This window comes from Leptonychotes weddellii, chromosome 5 (assembly GCF_054177405.1).
Source record: "Leptonychotes weddellii isolate Sample4059 chromosome 5, ASM5417740v2, whole genome shotgun sequence".
Taxonomy (NCBI): domain Eukaryota; kingdom Metazoa; phylum Chordata; class Mammalia; order Carnivora; family Phocidae; genus Leptonychotes; species Leptonychotes weddellii.
Window position 1 is genome coordinate 153,698,034 of NC_138373.1, and position 25,256 is coordinate 153,723,289.

General features: G+C 52.8%; 2 protein-coding genes across 5 annotated transcripts in view; both read left to right on the top strand.

Moving 5' to 3' along the window:
- Positions 1–915: 915 nt before the first annotated feature.
- On the top strand, positions 916–22,918 carry SEPTIN3 (septin 3). Of its 4 annotated transcripts, none has more exons than XM_031035654.2 (11): positions 916–2,236; positions 8,585–8,776; positions 11,695–11,823; positions 12,234–12,315; positions 13,289–13,426; positions 14,806–14,923; positions 15,746–15,841; positions 17,687–17,786; positions 19,029–19,080; positions 19,375–19,468; positions 21,580–22,918. In XM_031035654.2, the coding sequence occupies exons 1-11, from the start codon at positions 916–918 to the stop codon at positions 21,643–21,645; spliced, it is 2,388 nt and encodes a 795-aa protein (XP_030891514.1). In that variant the 3' UTR covers positions 21,646–22,918. The 4 variants fall into 4 exon arrangements, with proteins under 4 accessions (XP_030891514.1, XP_081678673.1, XP_006740416.1 ...); XM_081822547.1 differs by lacking the exon at positions 916–2,236 and adding an exon at positions 3,829–3,847; XM_006740353.3 differs by lacking the exon at positions 916–2,236 and adding an exon at positions 4,242–4,376.
- Positions 22,919–25,010: 2,092 nt separating this feature from the next.
- WBP2NL (WBP2 N-terminal like) overlaps positions 25,011–25,256 on the top strand; it is a 33,147-nt gene continuing 32,901 nt past the window's right edge. Inside the window, exon 1 of the mRNA XM_081819011.1 lies at positions 25,011–25,072. Coding sequence (XP_081675137.1) covers positions 25,011–25,072 — 62 coding nt within the window. The remainder of the gene's footprint in view (positions 25,073–25,256) is intronic.

Below are 25,256 nucleotides of genomic sequence, written 5' to 3' on the forward strand. Positions count from 1 at the left end.
GACAGAGGCAGACAGCCTTCCAATAACCACTGCCCTCCTGCAGGGGTCCTTGAACAAGGCCCCTTCAGACCTGGCAGTGCTTTTTTTTTTTTTTTTTTCTAAGTAAGTCTCATGCCTAATGGGGGGCTCGAACTTGAAACTCCAAGATCAAGAGTTGCATGTTCTACCGACTGAGCCAGCCAGGCACCCCTGACCTCTAAGCATTTGTGTTTTTGATAGCTAGGATAAAACTCAAGCCATTGAGGATCCCACAATTTTACATCTTGATATATTACAAGTTTTCTTTTTTTTTTTTAAAGATTTTATTTATTTATTTGAGAGAGAGAGAATGAGAGACAGATAGCAAGAGAGGGAAGAGGGTCAGAGGGAGAAGCAGACCCCCCGCTGAGCAGGGAGCCCGATGTGGGACCCGATCCTGGGACTCCAGGATCATGACCTGAGCCGAAGGCAGTTCCTTAACCAACTGAGCCACCCAGGCGCCCAATTACAAGTTTTCTTATAAATATATTTCTTGCAATATATTTCTGTTTTCTTACTGTTAAAAAAAGTATATTTAGAAATTAAGCTTTATATATATGTATATTTAGCAATTTTTTTCCATTTCAATTATAAAGTGAACAATTTTTAAAACTATTTTGTACCTTACTGACTGCATAACATTAAAATGATAAATCATGCTTTAATGAACAACTACTCCATAACATTTCAGAGGAGTTAAATATTTTGCATTTTAAAATACTGTCTTGGTTTATAAGACCCTGGCAAACACTGACAACTAAAAATTAATTTGCTACTTGGCAAAGAGGTTTTCATGCTCTTTATTAACTAGGAATCAAAGAAATGCAAGCTGAGCACCTCACCCCCGCTTGGCCCCTTCTCTCTGTTGATTGCCTCAGGGGAAGACGGAAGACCTGGATGGACCACAACTTTGAGAGGCAGCAGCATGGCGCCCCCAGCCCTGGAGCCTCCCTTTCCCACAGCTACCTGCTGGGGCACTCTGCCCGCCCCTCGAAGCTCCCTGGAGGGGTGTCTCCCCTCGTCCCTGTCCTCAGGAAAACCATCCGTCTGGATGCCTTTCCTCAAAGCCATATCCCACAGGCTTCCAGCAGACCAGGCCCTGGAGCCAGGGCCCGGAGTGTGCCCCCACAGGAGACTGTGCCCCGGAAGCTCAGCTCCATCTCCTTAACGCTCCGTCAGAACAGCCAGGCATGGCCCCTGGGTCCCCTACCTTCTCACTGGGAAGAGCTGTCCACCCCGGGCAAGGAGGCTGCCACCCAAGGAGGAGGTAGGCTGCCCAGCCCAGGCTCACGATCTGTGACTCCAGTACCAGGGAGCAGAGTACACTCTGAGGGCCCAGGGACCCCAGGTCTGTCCAAACCCGGCAGGATGCCCATAGTGGAGAAGCCTCTGGTGAGTTCCTACCTGGCCCTACCGTTTCAATCCCGGTTAGCCCAGAAATCACCAGGCCCTGCAGGGCCAGGCTCGGTAGGTCAGAAGCATCCTGTCCCAGGGACTGCCCATGTGACTACCAGAGCTTCTTCAGGAAGAGGCAAGCCCCAGTCCAGGGGTATCCCGAGACCCCGGCTGCATCTCCAAAGGGCCACCTCTACCATGGGTCCTGCGACAGCCATGGATTTGGCTCCTCTGGACACAGCCAGGCTAGGCACAACCAGACGTTCAACCACAATGGTCACCAACAGACCTAACTTGACTGCCCATCCGGCCACACCAAGCACATCCAGACTGGATACAGGCATAGAGTTGCCTGCTCTAGGTACCAAGCTGGGCACGGCCATGGACTTTGCTACAGCAGGCCCAAGCAAGCTGGGCATGGTCATGGATTTGGCACCCCCAGAGCCAGACAAGCCGGACAAAGCCATAGCTAGAGCAGGCCCAGCCAAGTCAGGTCCGACCACAGAGGTTACAGCCGTGGATTTGGTGGTACCAGACCCAGTCAAGCTGGGCACATCCAGGACAGACACAGCCAGGGCTTTGGCTAGAGCGAATACAGCCAAGCTGGACAGAACTACGGATTCTGTGGCTTTGGACACAAGCAAGCTGGGCATAGCCATGGGGGAGATCACACTGGACAGAGTCATTAACCTGACTATATCAGCCACCTACCCACTGTTGCCAAGCGGAAGCACAGCCCCAGCGTGGGACCATGCTCTTACAAATGCTGCCACAGACTGGCCCGCAGGGCCCCTCATGCTGGACCGAGCCAGAGAAACCAAAGGTAAATGCAAAGAGCCTGGCTGGGGATGTACTGGGCTGCCGTGGGGGGCCATGGTGTATTGACCTGGAGATGAATAGGTTGGGCAAGGGAGGTGGGACTGTAAGGTCAGAGGTGAATGTGCTGAGGGAAAAGGGAATAAAATCGAGGGGCAGAGCACAGGGGATGTACCCTGAGTTGGGTCCCAACCTGCCAGTCAGAGGTGAGGTTGAGGGAAGCCATCAGAAGGAAAGTTTCCAGGGGTGACTTGTAGATGAGCAATTATGCCGAGTCCTTCCTTTAGCATCTTCCGTGGTTGGTTCTTTGGTCCCTGAAGAGCTGGAGTAATCAGGTGATCTACAGGTGGGTCCAGCTTTAAAAGCAAACCACCTGCATGAAAATACAGACCAGCACGTCAGTAAGTGGTGATTTGTCCAACAGCCATCACTATGGTGCTCCTCTAGATATGCGTAGTGACCTCACCTGAATGATGCACATTCAGCCTTTTGGGAGGATATCTGTTGCTTGAAAGGTGCCCCACCTGACCTGCTCTTCCTTAGTTCCCCACCCCCGGCCCTTTAGTCCTGAAAGGTAAGTTGGAGACTTGTATGCATAGAAGTCCTATTTAGAACTATAAATAACTCAACATAAGGACTAGAAGTTCATTCCGTCTCAGAGAAACCTGGGTTTCTTCCTTTTCCTCATCTTTCACTCTCTTTCATCCCAACCAGTCTATTTCCACTCTGTTGATCTATCCCCTCAGCACTTGGCTGGCTGTGCCCTCCTCTTCGACCCTCTGCCCTTGCCATCCCACAACAGTCCCCACCCTCCCTCCCCCACCCCCACTCCCAGGATGGGGGCTCTCTGTCCTCCACGCTGAGCTGCCACAGGACTCACATATTTGATGGTGGCACTTTCTGCTAACAGTCATTGGTGACTCACCACTGGCTTCCCTCAAAGTCCAGCTCCTTAGCCCAGCTTTCAAGACTTTGATCTTCTCCAGCCTCTAGCTCTATATTTCCATCTGGAATTTTCTCTGCTGCTGCTGCATCAGGAGCTGTGAGTTGTCCACCAGCACCATGCAGCTCTCCCCTCTGGGTCTGCTCACCTCTGCTGCCCCTGTCCACAGAGTGTCCTTCCCCTCTTCCCTCCCACCACCATTTGCCTTTCCGTCTTGGCCCTCAGCTTCCCCCTGAACTCTTCCAAAATCTCTCTCTACACAGGATGCCCACCCCCCAGCACTCGGGTACCCTATGCATACCCCAGCCCCCTACATTAGGACAGTCCAGCTGTCTCCCCCACAAGGCCTAGAATGGTCATCCCCATCCCTGTGCCCCCAGGACCTGGCAATGCACTGTCCGTTCATGTTGACTGAATGCATGAACGTTTTTTTCTGACGGGTAAATTGAGGCTCAGGAAAGTTCCTGATCAGTTCAAGGTCATAGGGCTCATCCTCCAGAAGCCAGGCCTGGAACCGGGGCCCCTGACTCAGGGCTCCGCAGGCACCCGCGCCCGGGCAGAAGCGCGCTGAGCCCGCGCAACATCCCCACCACCGCGTGACTCGCGCGCGCACCGCAGCTCGCTGCTGCCACCGGTCCCCGGCGCCCCCCGTCCCGCCCCGCCCCGGCTTGAAGGGTAAGAGGCGGGGAGCGGGATGGGGGGGGCGGCCAGGGATCGAGACTGGGATGCGGGCACCTCCCCCCGACCCGGCATCCCGAGCTGCAGGCACAGCGCCCCCGCGCGCCTCCCGGGCCGCCTGCAGCCGGGACCCGGTACCCGCTCCCGCGTGCGGGTGGGCGGAGAGCGGGTGCGGGCGCGGGCGCCGTGGGAGGGGGAGGGGCCCTCGGCGGGGCCGGCAGGCGCGCGGGTCACGTGGTGCGGGTGGCAGCGGCGGCGGCGGCGGCGGCGGCGGCATCTGTGCGCGCGGGCAGGGGCAGCGGCGCCGAGCCAACCGAAGCGAGGTCCCGGGCGGGCGCGGCGGCGCGGGGCGCAGGGGCGGCGCGGCCGGGCCGCGGGCCGGGCGGGTGGGCGGAGAGCGCGGAGGGGCGAGGCCCGGCTGCAGGGGCCGCTCTGCCCAGGAGCCCGCGCCCCGCTCAGCCTTGCAGCCCCACGCCCTGAGCATCTCCCCGGAGGAATAGAGACAAAGGAGGATTCATGTCCAAAGGTAGGGCGGCTGGCCGGGCCACCGGCGCCCGCTGGGAGGAGGCTGCGGCCCCGAAAAGCCCGGCTGGAGGTGCTACCAGAGGGAGGGTTGCGGCGCCGAGGAGCCCACGCGCGGTGACATATGCACGGACACACGCACACACCCCAAGATATACGTGCCGGGAGAAATGCACACACGGGATCGCGGGGAGTCCCAGAGGCCCACGGACATACAAGCAGGGACCCAGATGCGCGCAGGAAGCCCCACGCTAGAGCACACCAAGACACGCACACACATGCACACCACGCACAGGTATCAGGGCCACCTACAGCCAGATAAGAGACCTGTGCGCTGACACATAGGCCCCTTCCCCCACACACAGGCGCACACTGAGACAGGCACCAGCTGGTGGTCTCCAAGGGAACTCATTGGCCTCCAGAAGACTGGGATGGGGGAAGGGGGTGTCCCAGGGCCCTTTGCAACTGTGAATGGGAAAGGACCGAGATGTCTTCTGTGATTCGTTTTCTGAGAGCGGGGCTGGAGCTGCGGTGGTCTGGAATTGCCTCTGCGGGTGGGGGCGGAGTCTTGAAGGCTGCTAGGGCTGGGAGCAGGGGAAGATCTCCAGCGCTGGAAGGGAGGAAGAGACCCCTCCCACCCCTACCCCTCACTGAGCCAAGGAGGCAGGTGCTATTCTGGAAATATCCCCTCCCCCTGCTGCCACCTTTCCAACAGAGGGGTGGGGTCCCTGGGCCAGACAAAGACAAAGCCATTCATTTGCCTGTGTAAAAGAAAGCACTGGGGTCCTTGCTTGGCACAGGGAGGGGGATGCTGTTTCTGTGGGGGACTCAGTCAGAGCTGAGTCAGGTGGACAATGCCTCTCCCTAGAGCATTGATGGGGCAGGTGGCCCCTGGCAGGGGGTGCGGCTGACAGATCCCCCTCCTCTCTAGAGAGAGCTGGGAGCTTAGGAAGACCCCAGAGGACCATCTAGGCAGGATGGCACTTGAACTGTATCCTGCTGTGACCTTCATCCTTAGCTCTTCCCACCCTTAGGGAACCCCCATCCAATCCCTGTTGCAGGGAGGGAGAGGGTCTCTCTTAACAGAGTCTGCTCCCTTCACTGTGGCCTACACAGGAGCCATTTGCTGGCTGGGGGTCAGCTGCTCTGCAAAGGGAGCAGCCCGTGAGGGAGAAGAAAGGTGATGGTTCTAAAGTGACATCTGCCTCCGTGCGAGGCGTCCGTCCATCCATCCATCCATCCATCCATCCATTCATTGACATCTGCCCCCCTGCGAGGCGTCTGTCCATCTACCATCCATCCATCCATTGCTGAGTGCCTGTGTTATGCTAGGTTCAATGGGGCACAGAGATCAATGAGACATGGCCCCTTCCCTGAAGAAGGATGGGCATATGTTCAGTGCCAGGTAATTTATGTCCATGCTTTTGTATAACCTTCACAGCAACCCAGCAACGTAGGTACTTACGTGCCCATTTTCCTGAGGAGAAAACTGAGGCTCACTGGGGTCATCCAGCTGGGAGTTAAGCCTGGGCCAGCTGCCCGTCTGGGGTTGGCATGATAGGAATAGGGATGCTGTCTGGGCAAGGGATGGAGCTACAGAATTCCACTCCAGAGCAGCATCGTCCTGTGCCCTGGAAATTTTTATGTACTTGTCAGTCACCCTCACCACACAGTGGACCTTGGAGGCGAGGACCTTGTTTGGGGTCCAAAAGTATCTTTGGCATCAAGTCTAGCGGGTTGGCTGGAGTAGGCTCCCGAGATTTGGCAGCACATGAAATGTCCTGGAAGGAATGGAGCAAAGAAATGAACGTGATGCGAACAAGGTACTAAGAAGAGGGGCACTCGTATCAGGTAGGAAAGCAGAGGCTTTTCTAGAGGTAGGCCTTGAGCTGAATGGTGAAGGAGGAGTAGGGGTCAGCCGGGGGCTGGAGTGGGCAAGGGTCGTCCAGCAGAGGTCATGACGTAGTGACCCGCCGCACGTTTGCAGTGCTCATGGCTGACGGGTGGTTGCTGTTAGCGTGTGGCTGGCATGTAACTGGCATAGAGTTGGGACAGGTGACTTGGCAGCAGGTGCTCCACACAGTATGTGCATGGGTGCGAGGAGGTGCTTGCTGGTCCTAGAAGTTGCCTGGGAATCTGGTGGGCAGCCCCCTTCTTGCAAGCAACATCTGTCTTTTGGGAACGCTCTTTGAGGATGCTGCCGTCGACGGGCTAGAGCTGAGCAGGCCATAGTGAGGGCACACCCTTTATAAGGATACTAACAAAATCTCCCGAAAATAAATACAAGACTCACTTTCCAAGTCTGTAAAATAGTATATGACACCCCGACCCCCACCCCTCCGTGGATCTATCTCACAACACGGTTTGTGAGAACAAGCAGGCTTGGCTGTGAGCCATGAGGGAAGTGGCCTGGGCCAGCCAGGGCAGCAGCTGGGCAGGGAAAATGGGGCACGGCCCCCGGTGCAGGTGTGCTGAGTGGGGCCCGGGAGCCACGTGCAGAGAGTGGAGGAGCAGGCCAGGCTGTGAGAGTCAGCTGCTGCAGGGCCCCCTAGCCAATCTTGCGGCCGCCTGGAGCCGCCTGGCTGGCAACAGCTTCCTGGGAAGCAGGAGGGAGCCACGCCAGGCCCGAGGCTTCGTCCGATTTGGCTGTGCCTGGGAGTGACAAGGAAAGAACAGTTTCCCATCGGGAGAGAGAGTCTTGCCAGGACTGGTGGCAGGAGCAGGTGGTAGCGGTACAAGAACAGACTCCTGGCTGAGTCTGGGGGTGGGGGAGGGAGGCACTCCTGTCCCCTCCCCCTCTTGCCCATCTGCTGCTCCATCAATTCTCCCTGGGAGCCTGAGACTCTGCAGGAACCACAGGATTCCAGAATGGCAAAGCTGGAAGGGGTCCTCGAGAGAGCGTTGAGTCCAATAGCTCCGCTGTGTAATTAGCATCGCTTGCACACGCCCCACTTCATTTGCCCTCTGGACAAGCTGGTGAACTTGAAAGGGGCGTGGGGGCAAGAGGGTCTGGAAGTGTGAGGGGTATGCCGGGTGCTTCTAGGCATCATAGCTCATGTGATGCTTACCATAGCCTTAATCGTGCCCCTAGCCAGTTTACAGATGAGGAAGTAGGCTCACAGGGGTGAGCCCAAGTCCCCACATCTGGCAAGTAGCAGGGCCAGGCTCCTTCCACTTCACCACACACACACCCATTTTATGGATGGGGAAATGGAGTTGCTCTATACTGAAACCTGCCCCAGGGGACATTGGCCCCATGAGGAAATGCACAGATTTCCTTTGTGTGTGAACATGCCTGTGATCTGCCAGACCTAGTAGGGAAAGGCTCTGTCCTCAGCCTTCCCTTTCTTTTGCCACCCCCCATCCCAAGAACACACTATGTCATCTTAGGCAAGTGGCTGCCCCAACGTGACTGCTTCTCATCCCCTCCCCACTGGTCTGGTCAAAAGGAGAGACTTATTCCTCCCACAGATTTAAAACTATGGCTAGGATGGTGTCTGGGGCTCCTCAAGGCATAGACACCCCTACTTTGCAGTGGTGCTCATGGAAAAGAGGGGCACTGAGGCTGGGCGCAGGAGTGATGCTCCTGCAGTGTGAGGGGGTAGCTCTATTTGCTTCTAAAAAACAAAGCAACTGAGGTCAGTGACAGACAGTCAATAGATGTTAAGTCCAGTATCCTAAAAGGTCTTAGCCCTTTCTCTGAGAAGGCAGGATTCAGGTCAGAATAACCCCAGACATCTCCTAGACCAGTGGTTCTCCATAGGGTTATGCTGCCCCCAGGGCACTGTCTAGAGATATTTTTGGTTGTCACAACGAGAGGTCAGGGGGGCCACTGAACATCCTACAGTGCACAGGAGACCCCCCCTCCAATAATTATCCAGACCCAAATCTCAACAGGGCCAAGGTGGAGAAGTCCCAGGATTAGACACACAGACGTGCTTTGGAGCAGTGAGTGTGCCAGAAAGCACCCCAGCAGCTGGAGAGGCTGGGCACTGATCCCGATCTGGCATCTGACTTGCTCTGTGTCTTGGAGAAGTCCTTCCCCCACAGGCCTCAGTCTCTCCATCTGTGAAATGAGGGACCCATACTGGATGACAGCTGAGGTCCCTTCTAGTCCCAACTCTGTGTGATTCTGTATCAAGAGAATAGTACTGTGGCTTCCACGTGACTTCTGTTTTCCTCCAGCCCACCTCTCCCACCTTGGCTTTGCAGGGCTCCCAGAGACCAGGACGGACGCAGCCATGTCAGAGCTGGTGCCTGAGCCCAGGCCTAAGCCGGCAGTGCCCATGAAACCCGTCAGCATCAACTCAAACCTGCTGGGCTACATTGGCATTGACACCATCATTGAGCAGATGCGCAAGAAGACCATGAAGACTGGTTTCGACTTCAACATCATGGTGGTCGGTAGGGAAGGCCATGGGGTCACTGGAGACCATGCTGGTGGGCAGAACTGAGGATCCTGTTTCTTTCCCTAGGATGGGCCTCAGCCCTGGCTTCCCTAGGATGAGCTCTTGCCAGGAGGAAAGATTTCACTATGTTGATCACAAAAGCCTGATTCTCTTCTCTCCTGAAGACTAGCTAATGCAGGGGTGGGAACTCTGGGTGGATGGTCAGCCTGGCCCCAACACCAGTGGGGTGGACACAGGCAGCCTCTTAGCCCTGCTCAGCCAGTTTTTAGGTGTGTGGCGTGGGGAAATCATCTGTGTCTTTCTCCACTGGTATCAGATGGAGGGTGGTCTTCTTTCTGATCTTCTGTAGTGCTTGAAAGCTTAAAGAGAATTTGCAGGACATTGATTGGTCACTAACTAGTGTTGCCAGATCACAGCATGTAAAAGCAGGAAGGGACCTTTGCCTGATATTAGTGAGATATTCACTCAGGTGCTGAAACAGGGACCTGGGCATCTTCTTTCTTTCTTCCTTATCCCCCAATTCAGTCAACCATCAAGACCTGTCAGTTTTCCCTTATAAATCTCTCTGAAGTCTGCCCACTTCTTTCCATCTCCACTGTGACCACTCTCAGCTAAGCTAGGGCTCCCACCTGGATTGCCACAGCCCCCTGACTCAGTGCTACTCAAAGATTAGGAGGTGACTGGAGTTTAGATCATCTAGAAAGTCTTGCTGTAAAAAAAAATCAGCTGAACTAAATAGTGTGTTTAGTGTTATGGTCAACTTATTTTCTGGTACAAATTTCTTATCTCAAGAATGAGTAGCAAATTGTTCAAGGACCATGGCCCCAGGCCACACTCTGAGTGGCATTGACCCTCCCAGTCCTCTGTCTTCTTTCTGTTTCAAACCATTATTCACCAGTGACTGAATAATTTTCCCAACCTGCAGAACTCATCAGGTCACCCATCCTACTTAAAACCCTTCAGTAGATTTAAGGGCTTAAATTCCTAGCCTGGCCTGGTGCTCTCTCTCCACTCACCTCTTACCACTAACCACGTAGCATTCTACTCCTCAGTGGTAAGTTCTCCTGGACTCGCTGTGCTCTTTTCAGCCTCTGAGACTTTGACTCTGCCATTCCCTCTGTCTAGAACCCCATTCCAGCTTCTCAGGGGTCTTTCAGAGTTTCTCCGCAGGTTTCAGCTTAGTTGTTGCTTCTTCCTAGAAGTCCTCCTTGATTCCAGAGAGACTGGATTACATTCCCTTCAGTTTGCTGCCGTAATACCCTGTGGTTCCCTCTTTCACGGCGATTATGGCAACATATCGTAACCGCCTGCTTGTGTTTTGGTCTTCCTCACACTAAATGGCTTCTCGAGGGTAAAGGTGATGTCTTGTTTGCCTCTCTACCTCCAATTCCAGGACAGCACTTGGCATTCAAGGGTACTTAGTGAGCAAATGACCTCAGAAAATATCCAGACCAGGAACAGCAAGTAGAAGCTGTGCAGGCTTCTTCTCTCCCCAGCAGCACCACAGGGAGAGACATAGCCGGTCAGTCATGGCTCGCATTCAGGACTGAGTCCACAGGTAGCCTTTTTAACATATTGGCCTAGGTGGCTACTACTGATTGATCATTTGGAATGAGACATGCACCTTATCTGCTATCCCTGGTCTCCTCCAGTTCCCTCCCTTGCCATCAGTTGTCAGTAAAAAAACTAGAGGAGCAAACACGGCTAGTCCCAGGTGTTCAGGGAGACAGCACTGTTGGGTCTGGAGCCTTAGGCCCTCATCCTCCCACTAATATACCACAGGAATGTTCTAGACCAGAACTTCTGACTTTACTGTGCATGTGATTCATCTGGGAATCCTGTCAAAGTGCAGATTCTGAATCATAGGGCTGAGGCAGGGCCTGGGATCCTGCATTTCCTACAAGGGTCCAGGTGACACTGATGCCATTGAGCAGTTGTAGGGCCTGCTTGTGCGATCCTCGTGCGTGTACAAGTTTGAGAAGCATGGCTCGGACCGGTGGTTTTCAAGTGCCTTTTAGTTGCAGAACTCCTCCTTGGAATGAAATCTTCTGTAGATGCTGTAGACCTGTGTAAAACAGGTCAAAATGGGGTGCTCGGCTGGCTCAGTCAGTAAAGCATGTGACTCTTGATCTCGGGGTCCTAAGTTCAAGCCCCATGTTTGGAGTGGAGCCTACTTAAAAAAAAATACAATACAATACAAAAAAAGAAAAAGACGGGTCAAAAGGGAGCACTCGTGAGGGAAGTGGAGGTAAGAGACTGGCCCTGCCCGCTCAGCTGCCCCCTCCTCTCTCAGTGCCCTCTCGGGCATTTATCTGCATGAGGTACTCACTGTAGCAATAGAATAGAGTGGACACAGAACCAGGGGGTTCCTTGGGTTCAAGGCCGTGGTCTTGCATTTATTAGTTATGTGACCTTGCACACACTTTATGTGAGGTGGGGGTCAATCTCTACACTTGAGCTGGGGGTAAAGAGAGCTCTGCTATGGGATTCCCAGGGCTCTGGGATTCAAAGGCAATTTTGGCTAGCAGATGTGAAAATCTCGGATGCACTGAGGCAGTATCAGAGGGCCAAGTAGTTCTGTCATTCCGTTTAGTATTACTAAAGACTAAAAGTTGAAGTCCAGCAGGCACAAAACAAAAAATTGCTACACTAGACAAAGGCAGAGGTTGTCCCCTCTCCCAACAGGCCTGGGGCTCCAGGAAGGAGAGAATGTGGAATCCAACTCTCTGGTAGCAGGGAACCATTCCCACCTGCTTGCTCTCCCACTCAGTCCTCTGCCCCCCACCCACCATGAGTGGTAAAGTGGCCTGGATCAAGGCTCTAGAATTCTGTAATCTCGTGGGAGAGATGGCAGGCTCAGGAGGTGGACACGGGTCTTCCCCACCGTGTCATCCTCCTCCTGTCTTGCGGCAGGTCAGAGCGGACTGGGCAAGTCAACGCTGGTCAACACGCTCTTCAAATCCCAGGTGAGCCGCAAGGCCTCCAGCTGGAACCGGGAAGAAAAGATTCCCAAGACGGTGGAGATCAAAGCTATTGGGCACGGTGAGGACCAGGCAGGGACTCCAGTGGCCACTGTTCAGAAGGCTCTCTGCCAGAGAGGGAGAGACGGGCCTACTGGGGGAATGAGACAAATGAAAAGCAATCTCAAGACAGAAGAGAACGGAGTAGAGCCAACTCTTTGGTCTAGAAAAGACAGGGGGGATTAGAAACGGGGCTTGAGCTGGATGGGAGAGCATGGGTGGGATTCAGGCAGCAAGAAGCAGGGAAGGCATGCTAGGTGAAGGGAACAGCATGAACTGAGCTGCCGAGGTGGGAAGACCCTGAACTTGACTTTTCCAGTAATTGGTCCCAAGGAAGGAAGGAGCCTGGGTCTCCCTGGCTGGTAGGCAGCAGGGTAGCCGGCATCAGCCCAATAAGTGACTTCCCTGGTGCCTTTTCTGTTCACCCCCCAGTGATAGAGGAAGGCGGGGTCAAAATGAAGCTGACCGTCATCGACACCCCGGGCTTTGGAGACCAGATCAACAATGAAAACTGGTATATGTCTGCCTGTGAGATTTCTGCCCTGAAGATGCTGAACACGGTGCAGGTTCATTCATATTGAGAACCAGCTGCGCCCTTCATGCTGAGGGGCTGAGTGGGAAGGCATGCTAAAGGATGGGCGTCAGGGGCTTTGTAAGGAGGCGAGGGATGAGGCTCAGGAGGGGGCCAGTGCAGAGGGACTTTTGGCTGTGGGATTGCCTGGAGGTGGCAGCAGGGCAGGGCAGACAGAACAAGGGGAGCTGTGGCACAAATCTGGGCTGACGGGAAGGCTGTGGGCAAGCTTGGCCTGTGGGCAGTGTCATAACCCTGCATGAAGAGAGGATGGAGGGGAATTTCCATGAGGAGAGCACCTCTGGGAATTCACAGAGCAACGCGGCCGTCAGCATCCTGCCAAGGATGTAGATGGAAAGTTCCAGGCAGGGATTTGCTCCCACATAGGGATGGAGACCGTGGTTCCTCTGTGAGGGATCTGGGGTCTGCCGCACATAGGCAGGGCCGCCAAACCACACAATTTAGAACAATCTTAGAAAAGTGACTGGTTGTCCTCTCCTCTGGTCATAGGCATGCTCCTTAAAGGAGAAAGGTAGCAATAGCATTGACAATAGTGATGATAATGAGTTGTTGCCATGTTGAATACTTTCTACATGCTGTTGCTATGTTAAGTACCGTACATCTGTTCTTTGTAATCCTTAATCCCTCCAGGAACCCATTGGTACTCAGAGAGGGGCAGAGACTTCCTCAGAGCCTCCTAGCTAATGAGGAATGGAGGTGGGGAAAGCATGTGCTGCTTTCCGGGGTGGGGTGGGGTGCTGCAATTCCTCTGGCCCATTCAGAGGACTAGGTCCCCGTGGGAGTTTTGGTCTCGCTTAACAAGGAAAGCCATCCATGAGGGCCTGAGGGAGAATGGTCCACAGGCCTTTCTTTCTGGGACGTCCATCTGCTTTCTTCCCGTCCCCCCGCCCCCCAGCTGGGAGCCCATTGAGAAGTACATCAATGAACAGTATGAGAAGTTCCTGAAGGAGGAGGTCAACATCGCCAGGAAGAAACGCATCCCCGACACTCGTGTCCACTGCTGTCTCTACTTCATCTCCCCCACGGGACACTCGTACGTACCAGTCCCTCCCCCACGGCTGCGCCTGGCTCTGGTTTGTGTCACCTGTGCCCATTCTGTCGTGGATAACCAGTCCCCCCGGATGGGCCCCAGTGTTGTCAGGGCCCTGTGATCCCCCGCACTTTCTCCAAGACAGTCTGACTCTCTTACCAGGAGAGGAAAGCTGACCAAGCCCAGTCCCCAAGCTGCCCACTGGTGTTCTAGCACAACTGTGCCAGCAGAGAGGAGTCCGTATGTGGGCGCAGAGGGCTCCCCGTCTATTCAGGAGATACCTGCTTTGCACAAAGGTGGGGTGGGGCGGTGGGCAGCAACAAGAGTGAAACGGGGAAGGGCAGGGCTACTGGATCAGGTGGGTGTTTTGGGGGGGTAGGGGACCCAGCTGTAGGTATTTGATGGGTGGGCAGCCCAGCGTGTCTAGAGATGAAGGCTGGCGACCAGCAGGTGTGCAGGGAAGTCGGTTGTGAGTGGCTGATGGGGCCGCGTGACAGGGAGTGCCAGCGTGGGATGGAGAGATCTAGGTGAGCAAGCAGGCGACCTTCCATAACTTATTACTACACCTAACTGCTGGGCCAGAGTTCAGTTCTTGAGCGGATGGCATGAGCAAGGTGGGCCCCCAATTTTGGAGGAACCAGGTGCTCAGCAGGTGTTCAACGGTGGGGTCTAGGAACTCAGTAAAAAGATTAGCTTTATTCCTCCCTAGAATGTGGACCCAAGGTCAGAGCAAGCCAGCAGATAGCCTGACTTAGTAAGTGGCCCAGACTGGGAATTAGAGCCAGATGGGAGCCCCAGAGCCTAGAGGGAGCGGGGCCCTCAGATGGGGAGGGCCTGGGCCCCCAGCTGGGCCTCTGCAGGACTAAGTGTGGGCTGGGAGAAGGCCCATCAAAAGGTGCTGTCCTGGTGCACACGACTCTCCATTGGGGTGGGGGGGGGTCATGAGTTCAAGCCCCATGTTGGGCAAGGAGATTACTTAAAAAAAAGTGCTACCCCATACGGAGAATAAGATACACGAGTAACCATGACACAAGGACTTAAAGGGACATAAAGCCTGAGACAACAGTCCGCGGCTATTCCCAGGAGAAAAAGAGCCCCACGTCAGGAACGCTGTCCTGAAGGAGCAGTTTGAGCAGGGCTGCGGGAGGGGCAGGATTTGAAGAGAAGGGGAGACGGTGGTCCGAGTGGGGGCAGAGAGTCGCAGCCTGTTCCACAGGCGGTAAGACGCTGGGAGCGCGTCAGGAAGGAGACGGAGCAGCCCCTTGGCTTCAGCCAGGTTCCCCATCCAGTCCTCCCGTCCCAAGGGTGGCCCTGGCGTGGCGGCCAGGGCGGACCAGGGGAGAGCAAGGTGGCGCTGACACCCTGCCTTCTCTGGGCCCCAGCTTGCGACCCCTCGATCTGGAGTTCATGAAGCACCTCAGCAAAGTTGTGAACATCATCCCCGTCATTGCTAAGGCTGACACCATGACCCTGGAGGAGAAGTCTGAATTCAAGCAAAGGGTGAGAAGACCTCTCCTCCTTTTCCTGTCCCCACCCTTCCTTCCCCTCCTCTGGTGCAAGCTGTGTCCTATCCTTGATTATTATATCCCCCCTTTCCCACCCAGCTCCCACTTAACCATTGAAGAGGCTGGGCTGGTCGTGTCTGCCAACCAGTGGTGAAGGGAAGTTAACAACCTCAGGCTGCCTCCTTCCCATCCTCCAAATTTACTGGTGAAGACCACTGAATACATAAATCATCCTGGGCATGAGAAAACACTCCTCAATGTTAGATTGCTTGAGGGGCTAGACTAATTAATCACCTGCCCTCCAGTCTTTATTAGTGTCTTTTATAAGCTCCCCCCTGTGCTGGATGCACCGGAATAGAAGTGGGGGCCTGCAAGGGAGGTATAAAGACATTTGCTGCCTTTGAGAAACTTACAATCAGGTAGACCACTAGGGAGTTCCTGGATGGCTTCCTGGAGGAGGTGAGACTTAAGTTGAGCTTTGAGAGAGGGAAGACCTGGAATATGACACATGGCAGCATGAGCACATACTCAGTAGTGCTGCTTGTCTAAATCCTAAGCTTCTGGATCCTGAGATGAGCAAGCTGCACCCCCAGACTATTCCTCATCTCAGACTGGGCTGTGGCAGCTGTGTGACTGGGGCTCCCATTTATTAGGATCTTCCTGCTGCTCAGGGCCTCAGAGTTCAGAGATGACCGGATTATCAAAGGCTGCATTCATCCCTCTGATTTCAGCACACACACATGCTCACACCCGTGTACAACGCCCCCCCTCCATTATCCTGACACTTGGCTACCTTGCTTCTCTTCCTCGCCCCTAGGTTCGAAAGGAGCTCGAAGTGAATGGCATTGAGTTCTACCCCCAGAAGGAATTTGATGAGGATTTGGAGGACAAGACGGAGAATGACAAAATCCGGGTGGGTGCCTGGGGCTCTGTTCAGCACACTAATGCCCTCCTCAGCATGAGTGGGATGTGGATTGTGTACCCCTTCCGTTTTGCTACCTGTTTTTCCCCTTTCATACTGTCTGCCCCACCTTGCCTGACCCAGACCAGAAGTGACATGGAAAGGATGAGGAGTAGGGCCCTGGCCAGGACCGTGAACCCCTGCATCCAGGAAGCCAAGGTTCGCGTCCATCCGCAGACTACCCCAAAAGCCTCTTCTTCCCCCACAGGGCCTGGAAAAACCAGGGTGTGGCTGATGGAAGGGCCTGGGCAGGAAGAGCATCAGGCTGGGGTCCAAGATGTCTATGCTCTAGTCAGAGCTCTGCCTCAGTTTCCCCTCTATAAAGTGCAGAAATCAGGTTAGGTGAGTGGCTTATAGGCTTTTTTTTCCCCCCAGAGGAACCCTTTAAAAAAATTAAATGTCAAACAGGACTCTTGTATATAAAACATGAAAACGGAGCTGCTCTGGCTCAGGGACACGGGCCCAGAGCACCGTCTTCTCAGCCGTCCGTGGGCGTCTCCCAGGGATCTTAAGGCTTCATGTGATTTCTACGATTGCTCTCAGTTCCAAACTTCGACAATTCTGGGATTTTACATCAGAATCCTGAGTTTCAGTCTGGGCTTTTCTACTCACCACTATGACCTGGGACAAGCCATTTACTTGCTTTGGTCTTGAATCACCTCCTCTGTTGAGGGTGGATCATCTATCAGAAGCCCTTTATCTAATGTAGTTGAGACAGGTAGTTGGTCAGTTAATGGAAAACGTCCACTTAAGTGAAGAAATCGTTAAAAAAAAATGATGTATACAAATCTTAAATGTTTTTAAAGCATTATTTCACTAAATTATTAAGTTAAAATAAAACACATCCATCACATTCAGTAAGCATTCTTTTCATATAAAGACAAGGCCTCTTCTTTGAGGATAAGTCTGGTCTTAGGGCAAGAGCAACTCACCTTTCCCAAGTCTTTCAGAAACACCCAACTTGACTTTCAGAGAAACCATTCTCCACGGTCATACATCCTTGGCTTAAATAATAGTTTCTCCAATAGCAAGTACACATCAGGCAAATAGATTTGGGAACAAAGAGCTGGCTCTTGGCGAATATACAACCCAAGGGTGGGGGGTGGAGCAGAGGAGCCTATGAACCTCAGAAGGTGACCTATGGGGTCTGAGAGGTCAGTGGACGTGGGTCTCTGCCAGTAGGTTTGATGGGAGGTAGTGTAAAGCATCCGTCACTTGGCTGTCACATGGGTGGGTATACCTGAAGAGCTCTATCCTAGCTAGCTCAGAGTTGTTCCAAACCAAACTGATGTGTTAAAGTGCTCTAAAAAGTACAAAGCTTTCTCCTGTTGAAGGAAAGCCGACCTACTGAGGTTAACCAGCCAGGCAGGGGTGCGACCAGGGCTGGACCCAGGACTTCAGACTCCCTTTTTTTTTTTTTTTAAATGTTTCCAATTCTTTATAGATTTTATTTATTTATTTGAGACAGAGAGCATGAGAAGGAGGAGGGTCAGAGGGAGAAGCAGACTCCCTGCCGAGCAGGGAGCCCGATGCGGGACTCGATCCCGGGACTCCAGAAGCATGACCTGAGCCGAAGGCAGTCGCTTAACCAACTGAGCCACTTAATCACCTGCCCTCCAGTCTTTATTAGTGTCTTCCCTTTTAAGAGACAAAAGCCTTGCCCTTGCCATCAGTGGGATCACTGAATGAGCAGCAGAAGTATGTAGTTCAAGGCCAGGGGCCCAGGACCGTTGGGCGTCCTGTCCGTGGAGGCCTGGATGGTAGGAGGCTGACATGCATGTGTGTGTGGTTTGTCAGCAGGAGAGCATGCCTTTCGCTGTGGTGGGAAGCGACAAGGAGTACCAAGTGAATGGCAAGCGAGTCCTCGGCAGAAAAACTCCCTGGGGGATCATTGAAGGTAATTCAGCGCATCTTCTTGAAGAACTGGCCGCTGCTGGTGAATCATGCTTACTTATTCAGCATCTAGAGTTCAGGGCACTATCCTGGCATGTCAGATACAAAATGAAAGCCAGCCAGACCCTGCCGTAAGGAGCTTACAGTCTAATTGAGAAGATGAGTCTCAGAGACAGGGAGCGCTGAAAGAGCGATTTAGCACCTGACTGGGAGGCCCTGACTTGTGAGTCAAAGGAGTGGAGAACGTGGAGAGACTAAAAAGCACTGGAAAAACCGGAGAAAGGTTTTTACATGAAAGGGGACGTGATCTGACAAACTGCTGGAGGGTGGTTCGGATGTGGCTGTTTTCGTCTTGTTGGGAATGGATGTGACCTCGAGAAGGTCAATACCGGTTCTGAAAGGTTTCAAAGAATTGCTTCCGTGATCTCATTCAAATATGATAACCCTCCACGGGGAGCAGGGGAGGCGTGCCTGTACTCAGAACATTAGCCCCCGAGGGCCACGAGCTTCAGGCAGGTGAAGGGTCTTGCCCAAGATCACACAACTTGGTGGTGGTTGAAACTGGGATTTCAGGGCCGAAGTTCAATTCTACAACTGAATTTATTTCAGTTCCCAAACCAAGTTCATCCCATTGGATCATATTGTCTCTCATTTGCCGATGACCCTATGTTGCGATTTTTATTTTTAGTGGCATTTTCTCATCCACCTTGAATTGGAATCATTTATGAGGATGTCTGTCCTGTCCATTAGATTGTGGGACTAGAGCATTCATGTCTTAATCACCTTCTGCTCCCACAACGCTTAGCACGTGGTTTGCAGATAGTAGGTACTCAATCTGTATTGAATTAGATTCATTGTGTAGTGCGTGACCTTTTTTAAGATGGCTCGATTGTTACATTCTGTGTGTGTTACTGTTTTCCAATCAGATTATAAACTCCTCGAGGATAGGAATTGTGTCTTAGGCCTTGGGCCAGTTTTTAGACCCCCTGTATATTAATTTTCTTTCCTATAAAATGAGAAATGTAGTAGTCCTGATTAGCTGCTATTTCACAGAGTCTAGAATAGTATTATGCCATTGTTCCCGTGCCCAGAAATGCCCAGAGGAGCAAACCTCTGGAGGGCTTACAAGAAGTGGCCTGTCCTGTGGCTCTCTCCTCAATACCTCGGTGACCGGAACAGAAGTGCACCTGCTGGGTGTTGCTACATTAGTGAAATGACCACCTGTTTTGTTTTGTTTCGTTCACAGTGGAAAACCTCAACCACTGTGAGTTTGCCTTGCTTCGAGACTTTGTCATCAGGTGAGATGCACCCCTTCCCTCAGAGGACAGGTTAGTTTATTTGGGGTCAGGAGGCCATCCATTCAGATCTACTTCCTCCATCTCCAGGTCTCTCTGACAAAGCTCTCTGCCCCCCATTCCAGGTCCCATCATGAAGCAGAAGGGGCCAAAGAAGTATTATTACTGGCTCTCTGGCCTGGGTCCCAGTCATTGGGCCCAGGCCGCGGGAGTGATGCGTTGACCTCAGATGTGGGTCCGTCTCTTCCTCCCCACCCCTAATCACACCCCTTTCTCTCCTCACCCTTTGTCCTTCAGGACCCACCTCCAGGACCTCAAGGAAGTGACACACAACATCCACTACGAGACCTACAGGGCCAAGCGGCTCAATGACAATGGAGGCCTCCCTCCGGTGAGCGTGGACACAGAGGAAAGCCACGACAGTAACCCCTGACGGCCCTTTCTCTGTATCATCACACATCCCCACTTTTCCACACACATCCCAAAACCACCACCAACCACCTTCTTGCTTTCTACTCTGTCCCACAGGCCTGTCTGGTGTTTGTGGAGTTTGTCTACAGTGTGTGCATGTGTGTGTGTATGTGTGTGTGTATGAGAGGGAGAGAGAGTGTGCGTGCGTGTGCGTGTGCGTATGTGTGTGTACCTGTGCAGGGGTGAGGTATTTTCACTACCGTCCCTGGAAGGTCCCTTGTAAGTTTGGTTCCTCCATGGCTGTCCATTATCTGTCTCCTTTCCTTGTGTCCCAGAACAAAGCCGTGTGCCTCACTCAAGAGGTCTTAGGGGAGGTTTCACTTAAAAATGATGGGGAGCAGGTGAGCCACAGGTAACTCTTATCTCTGAACCGCCCACAAACGGGGACTGCAGAGACTCTGAGGACAGCTTTGGAGCTGGACCTGGTGGGGAGGGGGTGGTGGGACTTGGCTGTCTAGGGTAAGGCTAGGACTTCCTAGGAGAGGGAAGGTCAAGGGAGAGCAGAGTAGGCTGGAGCTGGGCTCCTGCAGAAAGAGTTCGTGCCCAGAAGTGGAGAAGAGAGCTCCACCCTTCAGCATGTGTTGTCTCCACTGTCCGAAATCCACCACCTGTCACCGTCCGTCCTGGTTGCTGACTGCTGCTTTCCACACGCGCCTTGCCTCACTCCCCTTTGCTCCCACCTTCTCCCCCTTCCCTCATTCCTTCATCCTGCCCCTCTCTGACTTCTTCCACTTGCTTGGAGTCTAATCTACCTTAGCTACATTTCCATATTTAGGATTTATGCCCAGTCTACTTCCAAAAAGGACTTCAGGCCACCTTAAAATAAAATCACAGCCAAAGCACGTGACAGTACACACTGGGATTACGGGATTACGAGAGAAATCAGACCCACAGAGATGAGAAAAGAAAGTTTCCGCAGCGCATGGTGGACCCGGGTGGGCCCAGGCAGAGGAGGAAACACGATGAGTTACCCAGTTCCCAGTAGCTGGTTCGAGAAGCACATGCGCTGGTCCAGTGAAACAGCCTATCTTTGGGCGCTGAGTTCTAGAAGAATTAAATCTAAAGATGTATTAAGAGCAATACACAACCTTTGCCTTTCTCAGTGATTTGGCTTCAGAGGCGAATCGGAGACACCACCTCACTTTTCTCCATCATGATTCTTCCTCCTGAACAAGCTGTCTTCTCTACTGCTTGCTTCTCATTCATGCTTGACCCTCTCTGGACTTCTGTTCTCTCTCACTGTGCATGTCTGTCTGTCTGTCTCTGCTCTTCCCCGACCCGCCTCCTGACTCCTGTGGATGTTGCTAATGATACCCATAATCATACAGTCAGCCTTTTCTTGCCATCCCCTTCAGCCCTGTATTTATTAATGCATAGATTTTACAAACAAGTTACTCTTTCTCCTTCAGTCTGTAAGGTGGCTGAAACTTGGGGCTGGGGGAAAGAGTTTAGCCTTAGGTAAGGGAAAACACCAACTAGCTACCATTTACAATGACCTCATACAACCTCCTGTTCCATCTCCTGGTCCAGCCCTCGGTGTTTTACTGGTCCACGACAAATCCCAGCATTTCTAGTCTCTTATCACTCAGGTGCTAGGAAAACACATAGACTTCAGACCAAGACTCGGTGGGCCAGGGGAAAGAGGTGGGTGACCCCAAAACCTATGGTCTCCGTCTTTCTTGGAGGCTCTTTACCAATCCAATACACATCCTCCTTCCCCCACAAAGTTATTGCAGGGTAAGCACCTGTCAGGATAGAATAGCATCAGGGTTAAAGCCCAGAGGTTGCTACATTTCCACAGGAGGGGGATCCCTGGTGTATACAGTGGGCAGTCATATGTGCAAACATGGGACTGGCCACTAGGACTGGCAGGGGAGGTCTAGTGGGGGCGGTGGGCGTTGGAGAGGTGGAGTAGAGGATGATGCTTGGCACCCCTACACCTTGATGTCAGCCTCCCCGGAGAAGCTGTTTTATGTGTCTGCTGCCAGCCGCTGGTCTCCACACCCTCAACCGTTCTCACCCCCCCTGCAGGGAGAAGGCCTCCTGGGCACTGTCCTTCCACCTGTGCCAGCCACCCCCTGCCCCACTGCTGAATGAAGGCCATTTCAAGCGCTGCTTCTCCCTCCATTCCTCCCAGCTGTTATTGCTGCAGGGCTATGCCCTTTTTAGAGCTGTCCTTGCCCAGCCCACCACCACCACAGCCCCTCTCAGCTCTCAGCAGATCGGAGGGCCCAGCTATCTCTTTAGGACAGTTGCTTCCTCCCTGTATCCAAACCACCCCCCTCCTCCCAGTGGAATGGGGTTCTCGCCAGCACGGCCCTCGTCCATCGTCTGTGTCAGCCGGTCCCAGCCCATCCGCAGGGGGAAAGAACTCATCAAGAGCTCCTTCTGCCCTTGCAAATCCATACCAGCTACTTGTAACCATCTCCAAGGGGAAATGGCATTGTTCCCTGTCCATTCATCTGCATGAGCTACTCTTGGCTTCCTTCAAGGGTCAAGAAAGCAACTTTTCTGCTTGTCAGATTTGTTGAGGTCAGCCGTGTGAGCCCCAGTGTGGGACAAGGGTGTCTCCTTCATTGCTTAAAGCTTATTTCTAATGATGGGTCACTACAGATGTGGGGGAGCCAGGCCTAGGGTCACTTTAAAAAAAATAGCCATTTGTGGCTGGCCCCAGAGTTCAGCTTCATGCCCTCCCCACCCTGTAACGCAGCTGCTTAGAAAGAGTGGTTTTCCTGAAGAGACATTTCTGGAATTGACTTCCTTACCCTCAAACTTAAAAAAAGAACTAAACACAGACACAAAACTCCAGAAACCCATGGGATGTGAACTCTAGGAAGAAAAAAAAGCACCCTTCTGTCCACTTAGCAATAAGAGGGATCTCTTCCCACCTACTCTGACTACTCCTGCCCCGACCTCCACCCTGCTACTGTGAGTAATGAATTAGCCTGGCCACAGTTGGTCACTGTAGGCTAGTGGAAAATACCCAGTGGAGGGCAAAGCCCCCCATCAGATGCATGAATGTTTGCGAATGTTGGCTGCCACTGCCCCACATATTGTGTCTGTATGGGATTCCCCGCCCCCCCCGCCCCGCTCCCCCCTTCCCCCACTGTCTCCACCTGGACACTATTTTCTCAAAGGCTGGTGACTTGTGGGCCATTCATCTACAACTAAGTCCTGATGGAGCAAGAGGCCCAAGCCTAGGGGATGCAAGAACGACCCGTTTCTTAAATGTTACCAGTCCCAGCCAACTTTTGGGTGACATTATGGTTAAATTTCCCAATTGAAAACAAGCCAACACACTCAAACTGGTTGTGTAAATGTTGCTAGACTTTATGTGTTGTACAACTAAACATTGCTGTTTGAACAAGAACTGTCTGGCCTGTGTCTGATTTGTGCTCCTCACTCCTTGGCCAAATTGGCCATTACATCGCAGGTGGAGGGTGAGACAGGGATCGTCTTGGTATGAAGCAGCCACAAAAACTATAGATGGAAAACATTTCATGAGATCAGTTTGTCTTCATTTGGCTTGAGGTTGGACTTCAGTCATTATTCTACGGAGTTTTGTATTCAGAAGGAGTGATGGAGCTATCATGCTAGACCTTGAGAGATGCTGTGCTCTGTATAGCCTGTCTCCTTCAATGAACACAAGGTTTATTTTCATTTAACTAATTTCCTAGCTTTCCCCTCCTTCCTCCAGAAGGCATAAAACCCAGTTCTATGAAAGGAGTGGACCCATCTTGCTTAGAGACCTGCCTACTGTACAGTGAATACTTTAAGAGTTAAAAATTTACATCTAAAGCCCTAGCTTGTGTCTTGTCTTTTTCAAACTTAAACCAAACTTCCTCTCTTTGAGGTTCCTAATTTCTTCTGTAGCCAGCAAATAACATGGCTTTGTCTCTATCTTTCTGAATTTGAATGGGATGACCATATGCAATTGTGTTTGGGGCCTCAATATTCTGTAGGGTGAATGCAAGGAATAGAAGAGTGGTGGGGAGTCATCAGGTAAAATGATGCGGACCAGGAGCAGAGCGGCAACGCCACACCGAGATAGAGAGATATGGGAAGATTTGAGTGATAGAGTAGTTCTGCAAACTTAAAATATTACAGCTAAGAGAAAACAGTTCTTTTAGTCCAATTCTTTCATACAGATATGGAAACAAGTCTAGAGAGCATAGTTGTCTTGCCCGAAGTGCACACTTAGTTACCAGTGCTAGAGGAGGACTCTATCTCAATGCTTGTTCTACAGTTTCACACAATTCCTATTGTATTTAATTTGTTCCAATGGTCTTGTGTTAAAAACAAAACAAAACAAAACAAAACATCTGGGGCGCCTGGGTGGCTCAGTCGTTAAGCATCTGCCTTTGGCTCGGGTCATGATCCCAGGGTCCTGGGATCGAGCCCCGCATCGGGCTCCCTGCTCCACGGGAAGCCTGCTTCTCCCTCTCCCACTCCCCCTGCTTGTGTTCCCTCTCTCACTGTGTCTCTCTTTGTCAAATAAATAAATAAAATCTTAAAAAAAAAAAAAATCACCTTCGGGCTGACTGAGTCCGTAGAGCATGCGACTCTTGATCCCCAGATCATGAGTTCAAGCCCTATGTTGGGTGTAGAGATTACTTAAAAACAAAAACATAAAACAGCTTACAACTGATGACATATCTTTATTTGGCACCTTTTTTTCCCTTAGTGGTACATTTAAAAATGATGCATCTTAAACTTGATGAAATACGGTAATCCAGAAGCCGTTACCATCCCTTTGCTTGAAGCCCTTCAGCGCTGTTTTGTGAATTCTAAAGGAAATAAGAATATGGACAACATTTTAGTCTTCAAGCGATTCCAATATAATGTATCCCACCGGTTCCTCACAATCACCGTTTGGAGGAGGCAGGGCAGGTATGATGGTTGACACACTCTCGATCTTGGAGCGGGCACAGATCCTCCTGACACAGCTCTCGCACCCTTCCCTGAATGCTCGCTGACAAGAAACCGGCTCAGATTCCAGGCTTTTTCTGGTGGGGAGAAGTTCTGCTCGCCCTAGGAGAAGAGAGAAATCCTGGACCCTTTCTCCAAAGGGCATTAGCCTCCTGCCCCGGCGACGGGGGACGCAGGAAAATCCTGCTTCTAAGTCCATTCCCGTGGGCAGCCCAGCAACCATGCCTGGGTTACCACGCAGGAGCCAAGAGGACAGGTGTGGATCCAGGAGGCCACTCACTCAAACCTCTGCGCTCCAGGGTCAGGGTCAGTTCCCTGGGTCTGCTCCCTTCCCCCTCAACCGGCATCTCAACGTGGACACTGCCTGGTTCTCCGACCACCGCCCCTCACGTGACCAGCCCCTTCGCCCACTCACCCCCCACCCTCGTCCTTGCGCCATAATCTCCGCCCTCCCTTCAAAGCCCCGCCCCCCGGCTTGGCGCAGGCCCCGCCCCTTCCCATCTGAGGGGCGGCAGGAGGGGGCCTGGAGAAAGATGGCGGTGAATCAGAGTCACACCGAGAACCGCCGCGGGGCCATCATCCCTTTTGGCGAAAGGTGCCTGAAGGGAGCCGGGGGGCGGGGAGGGGTGCTGTCAGAGTCGGGAGGAGACCGACGGGTGGGGCTGGCGGCTTGCAAAGTCTCAGCCAATCGGAGCCTTTCCCGCCTTTTCCGGGCGCCGCAGGCGGAGCCCCGTCCCCGCCATTGGAGCGCGCGTGCCCCGGCGGGCGTTTAAGGGCTC

Excerpts from the sequence above, each read along its gene's own strand:
- SEPTIN3 (XM_031035654.2), top strand. The coding sequence starts at position 916 with ATGGACCACAACTTTGAGAGGCAGCAGCATGGCGCCCCCAGCCCTGGA. Across the intron at positions 2,237-8,584 it reads CCGAGCCAGAGAAACCAAAG|GGCTCCCAGAGACCAGGACG; the intron begins GTAAATGCAAAG and ends TTGGCTTTGCAG. Across the intron at positions 17,787-19,028 it reads TCCCTGGGGGATCATTGAAG|TGGAAAACCTCAACCACTGT; the intron begins GTAATTCAGCGC and ends TTTCGTTCACAG.